Raw genomic sequence first — 6,482 nt, 5'->3', positions numbered from 1 at the left:
TTATGTTTAATCCACTCTAGAGCCCATCTGCCCCCCACCCTAACTGTCCTGCTGGAGAAAAAGAATAACTAACTTAAGAATTCAAACTCAGATCTTTCTTTTACATCACCAATGTGATACTTCAGATTCTGATGACAGATGGTCTCAAACACCCTCAAAAGAGCTGAATTAGTGACTTAAAGACACATACATATGTAGCACTAGTGAAATTATCCTCTGTTCTTCTGCTTGCTCTACTCAGTACTACTTTTCAAAGTTCATAAACTTCAGAGGTCTAAATGTAGCAGTGCAAGCAGACTAAACACATATATTTAAAGTGGAGTACATTCTACCCTGTAATACAAAGCCAAAACTCAAGGCTATTTCAATGACATCGTAATTGTTGCAGACATAATCAATTTCCTCTTTTTTTGAATCTGTTTTTTAGGAAAACTACTTGCATTACACTATAGCTTAAAGTGTAGATCCTCTATAATTGTTATTATAGCACCCATAAGGCATTCCATTTTTGGCAGGGAAGACATGAATAACGGATTTGGTTATTATACATTCATATAGATATTTTCATGAAATAGCACACTGCCAATTGCTTTAGAACTTTGAAAATGTCATCACAAATATGTATGAAACGTAAAAGTTGCCTGATGTCTTTTATTTGGAAGCCCTCTTATCTACTTTTAAGTTTTAGGTCTGATCTATCCTTGAAAGTTTCACTTAGCTGAGCTTTAGTCAGAAGGAATAGCACATATACTAGCAAACTTATAGTGTAAAAGACAGTATGGATGTCATGTAGTGATATATGTTGCTTTGTAGCAATTATTTCTTTACCTTCCTGTCCAAGAATAAATACACTGCTGCAAAGTACCATCATACCGTTATGACTTGTGTTCAGAAACACAGGAAGGTAGAGTTAGGCAGTGTTTTTATACTAGTATATTTAAAGTGATGTAGCTTTCTGTCCAAATGAGACTTCAGGCACATGAGTTACCAGCCACTGCATCTGGCCCAGTGTGGCTCTCCAACTTTCCTGTCTGCACACAGGCATCATTGATGATAGCAGCAGCCGTGTGCTGAACTCTTGAAATGCCATAATCAAACGGATGTTGTGCATGAGGTAGGTAATATCCTGCAGTTACTCTTGCACATTTTTTCTCTGCTCCGAGTCCCATTGATGTTGGAGGTGAAAGCAGGGGTGTAATTGTGAGGAACCATTTGGGAGTGTGAGAACAATCTGTTGCTTTGCATGTCGCACTCCATTTTTAAAGCACCATATTAAACCATGACCCTTCTCTTTCTGGAACTATTATTTTGGAGAGGAACTAATATTCTACCTTTTCATGTGCTTTTAATGGAAGCTAATCTTTAGGAAGTTAAATTTGCTAAAGTGAAAATTATTTTGCTCTCCGTTAACAAAATGTTAATCTAAAAGAGTTTACATGAGTCTTAAATCCCAAAGTTTTAAAACCAAATTATGCTATACTTCGAAAGCTAATTATACAAAAGCATACAAAAAGAAAACATCAGAGTATTATTACAATATCTCTCTATATATAATATGTGCAAAATTCAATATACAAGCTTCTTGTTACTCATCCTTTAAAAAAAATAAATGTAAACCTTAACTTATTTAAACCAGTATAAGTAGTTTGACGTTACTCCTGGGAAACAAAGATTGTCAGTACAAGAACCTCCATAGCTTGGAGGGCAAGCAGAACATGGGACTCCTACTTTATATGGTGCTTCTCCAATCCAATTCCCCCTGAAAATAAAAACAGGAAAAGAATGCTTAGGAATTTCAGAGAGATGGAAAAAAAAAATCATTAAATCATACTTGAATTGAGTTATTAAATTTAATATATTCAGAGATATTCTATAAATGCTTTGTTACTGAAAACATATTTGAATGTATTTCTGCAGGTTACTGACAAATATTGATCTACCAGTGCCCAAATACCAGCAGGAGAGTGACCACATCATCCAAGGCCAGTGGTCCATTCCATATCCTTTAGTGAGTGTGATGAAGTCCCATTCCTCTTGTTTTTTCTACAGCCAGGTGATTTTTGACTCGCCAAGTCTGGGGCAGATTATTTTTTACTGGAGGGCTATATTTATCAGAAATTAGCAGCTTAAGCATTGATGTAAGGCTTTCCTCGAACACTTTTATGGCTGGCAGTTATCTTAAAATGCTTGGTTTTGTAGGGTGGAAAAACAAAATGAGTAAAAACTTATTCTCATGTTGCATCACACTAAGTCCATGTTGTGAAGCTCTGAGGCTGAATTCATGGTCGGAGAAAAGGGAAGATGAAAAGTATTCACTCCAGTAATGTACTAAAAAGAACTGTATTTGGGCATTTGTAGTGGTCTCATAGGTGTTAAAGGAAGGAGGAGGAGGGCTCCCATCTGGTGAACAAAGCTGTGTAATAGAACCTGGGGAGAAAGAGGTATAAGTCTGGAGAGTGATCATGTGAAAAGAGGTAATTTTGAAAGATCTAGGAACGTCTGAAAAACCCATCCAGACTTTTAGGTGCTCATATAAACCTCAAGCTTTTAGAGACTCATGTAATACTCATGATGTAGGCACAAAGAAAGTTAAAATTAGATTTTTATTTAAATGCTATGTCTCACTGAGCAGAGAACTTTCCTCTAGCTTGCATGTGATGCGATATAGCAGTGAGTAATGCAATTATTTATGAAACATTTTCTCATCCCCCACCTCCCAGCCAATAATATTGGATCAAAAGCCTTGGTCTGGGTTTTGCCTTGGAAGAAAGTAGGAATCTCTCAAATAATTTGTTCATTCCTAGTTCTCTTCCAAATGGGTACAGCAGACTGAGTGCTCAGGAAATATACTTAGTTTGATAACAGATATTGAACTCCAGAAAGAATTTGCTGAAAGCTGATTTCTGCGATTTTTTCTATGCAATGCATGGCTGATTTGTGGAGTCCATTAGATAACCAGGGGCAGGGCCTTTCCAAATTTTGTAGTTACCCTCCTAAACATTTTTCCCCTGATTTTTCAGCATAATAGCATGGCAGCAGTGAAAATTATTGGAATTCTAAACTCTAAATCTGCCGAATTCCAATCTTAATAACCGAGGTTGGGGCTGTAATATTCACTGCCTTCTTCTTTGGAGGCTTTTCTGCTGTGCTGGTTACTCAGAAAGACACAGCCTTTGTTGACTAGCAAGGAGACTTCGGCACGTGTGCCAAAGGACTATAAGCCAAACATAATTAACTCAATTTAATTAATTCTTAGGAATATAACCCTAAGCCAGGCAAGACCACTCAATATCCTTTTTGGGACTGTGCAAGAAGCAAGTATGAAAATCCTGACTCCACTACCTATGAATCAAAGGTCTGCTCAAAATGTCACACAGAGAAGAAGCCTGTAACTCCAGACTTTGGTTTACTGTTTGAGAAACAATGGGATCTTTAGACTGCGAAAAGGCAAAATGTCATAATTGATATGCAAACAATGCATCAGTTTTCAGTAATGGCTAATGTGTAAAACCATTCTTTTCCTATATATGAACTTGAAAGTTGTATTCTAGGAAGGCTGTAATTTTAAATTTATTTATTTTTTCAAATGGAGATATACAAAAATATTATTTGGATTTCTCTTATAAACTTTGATTTCACTTTGTCCATATTGTGGAGCTAAAAGTCAGATACAGTTTTTGCTGCCTCATCTTTGTTCCTCACATTCACTTTTTACCACCCTTTGCTAGTAAATATCAAAGACAGAAGGACAGAGCAAATCTCCTTGATTTACAAAGGCAGTTTTTTTCCAAGTCAGTTTTCTTTCTAAACCCTATCTTTTTTTAAGTTGCAAAAACTTTAAAAATTCTTTTATCCCTGTAACAACTAGAATAATTACATATTCTTGCATATTCTTTACCACAAATGGACCTCTGCCACTGAGAATTTATGGGAAACATGCTCAATTAATTATACTTACATTCCTGTATAGAACTATGGCTTTGACTAATATTATACAGTCAGAGAAACCAGCCATTTACACTGTCCATGCTGCTTTTGAAGCAGCCCAAACTGGCCCAAACCAGACCTCAAATCAAAGCTCTCTCAGAGTCACATTTTATTGATTCATTCTGCACCCAGATGGAAGTTTGGGAAATGCTGGGAAAAAAAATAATTTCTTCATTTCAACCTAGAACAGATCTCTGCACAGCTACCAGTTGTAGGTCCACTTCCTGGGTGTCTATGATCTATACTTTGAAGGACCCTAATATGAAAGGCAAGATGAGATTTGTAGACGCTGAACTTAGGTAGATGGACTTGGTAGGAAAATTATGCTATGGATGTCATTACATAGCATGGTCAGAAGCAAAGGTATCTTGTGGGCAACAACATGTTTACAGTAAATTACAGCCTGATCTACAGTGGGATTGTTCACCTGAGGAAATCTAGCTCACCGTGAGTATATATAACAAAGTGAAGAAATAGCGAATAGAGAGTAAAGTGGAGTCAGCACAAAGGATTTCCTCCTTGTACATACCAAAGTCATGCATTTGCTGTATGTACAGATGTGAAGTTAGAAGGAAGAAGTAGCCCACAGAACAAAGCACAAATAGAGGTCAATATGCAGAAAAAAGGAGTAAGCAGCCCTATGAGAGGACTGAAACATGCACAAAGTATAAAAATAAACGGAAAAAATAAATAAAATAAAAGAAAGCAACTCACTTTGGGGCATAGTTGCATACCAAGTAAACAGCTCGTCGCCATACAGATCCCCAGACGTTCATGTTGTGGCATGTGTGGATGGCGCAGCCTATACGATTGGAAGTGGCCCAAACCATCTGAATAAATATTTGTTATTGGTGAAGTCCAAATTGAAAATAAATATATATATATACACATATACATTCATTTGAGAGAGAGCTATAAATAAATCACAGAGAAGTCCAGCTTTGGACAGTAGAGTTTGAATAGAAGAATGTAATTCATATAACCTGTGTGTAATGGGTGCACATGGGTCCATAACATCGCATGGGGCACCTGGGGTTGCAATCCTGAGGGTAAGGGAAAGCATAATCCTTCACCTCATCGTACCATGGCTTTACCAGCTGGAGAATAGATCGATACCTGGGTTTGTTTAAAATAGAGACAGAAAAACATGCCATTTTAGATTTAGATATTTCAAAATTTTCTGCTGCTTATCTGATGTAAATCGCACTACATACACAGTTCTCCAAGCAACACTAGGGGCACAGGTTTAAGCAATAATACTCTTAAGCCAAATGAACATAGATAGCATCAATAATAGCCAGAATACTGAATAACACTTGCATCAATCTAAGATCTGGATCTTGAAGGCTGTTCAAAGGCTGACAAAATAACTGTGTTGTACAGTATCTGCCTACCTTCCAGTTCTTACAGACAGGTTCTGGCCCAAGAATCTCAGTAAGTAGGAAGGCCCATGGTCCCAAATGCATGTAGCAGCCCAAGCCTCTGCAGATTTGGCAAGAGTTTCATCCCAAACCTGAAAAAATACAATTTCCTCAGCAGTAGAACAGAAAAACAAACAGTGAACACAGTGCAAGAACACAAGAAACAAGTATCTTAAGTCACAAATATGCTATCATAACACATCAGAGCTTTAACTAGGCAGAGAGCTCTTGAATTCAGAAAAGTGTGGGTCAGCATATACAGGACCTAGCAGGATTTGCCCTATAGCCGGACAGACTTCCCACCCACATCACCAAAGTATGTCAAGTATTGAGATGTCTCTTTCTTCTGGAGAAGCCCTTCACTGACCAGGCATCGTCCTACCATTTTCCCTTCTGTGTTGATGAGATCCATGTGTGGAGAGAAGTGAATTGTTGGATGGGATTCAGATAAAAGGTCAAAGCAAAGGAGAGGCACATGGGGAAGAACAATTGGGCACAGGTATTTCAAACCCCACAAAACCTGAATGCGTTTGAAATAGGATCTCAGGAGTATCTATAGTGAGAGTGTGTGTGGCAGCTTTTTCTAGTTGAGGCCACAATGTCAAGAAAAGGGATTTCACAAAGGCAAAGACTATGGATAGTTTCCAGGTGCAGTGTGAATTTCACTGCTTTATTCTGCAGGTGGGCTAACACTGCTCCTTGCCTGGAATAAAAACTGTAACAGCACTGTAAGACTGCTATCTTTTGATTTCTTAAGTTCTCCTCCAATGACAGGAACATGACAAGTGAACTTAAACACTTCTAGTCACTTACATGCTTGATTTGTAATTCTGTTATTTTCTTCACAGCAAATAGGCTGGTGTGAGCAATAACAGAGATATCAGCAATAGAACCTACTGCACTGCTGGAGCTCCAGATAAATAATATCTTCACTGTTATATTACCAGTACACACAAATGCTAGTATATCTTAGTGATACCCAAGTAGGCCGTAGATCCTGCATATTTTGAATACCCCAACTAGAGTGGTTTGATGCAGGACAGTTTTAGTGAATTGCAGGTTAAAAAGCAGGAA

The 6,482-nt window shown here is 37.7% G+C and overlaps 1 protein-coding gene across 1 annotated transcript in view; it reads right to left on the bottom strand.

The window, feature by feature from the left end:
* Positions 1-1,623: 1,623 nt before the first annotated feature.
* The window catches only part of PI15 (peptidase inhibitor 15), a 22,631-nt gene continuing 17,772 nt past the window's right edge, over positions 1,624-6,482 (bottom strand). Inside the window, exons 3-6 of the mRNA XM_009995580.1 lie at positions 5,382-5,500; positions 4,971-5,103; positions 4,702-4,817; positions 1,624-1,759 (exon numbers count right to left, since the gene is read on the bottom strand). Of these exons, the coding sequence (XP_009993882.1) occupies positions 1,624-1,759; positions 4,702-4,817; positions 4,971-5,103; positions 5,382-5,500 (504 nt within the window). The remainder of the gene's footprint in view (positions 1,760-4,701; positions 4,818-4,970; positions 5,104-5,381; positions 5,501-6,482) is intronic.

This window comes from Chaetura pelagica, unplaced genomic scaffold (assembly GCF_000747805.2).
Source record: "Chaetura pelagica isolate M959 unplaced genomic scaffold, ChaPel_1.0 scaffold83, whole genome shotgun sequence".
Lineage (NCBI taxonomy): Eukaryota > Metazoa > Chordata > Aves > Apodiformes > Apodidae > Chaetura > Chaetura pelagica.
The sequence above is the reverse complement of the archived record's forward strand: the minus strand, read 5'-3'. Positions and strand labels throughout refer to the sequence as shown.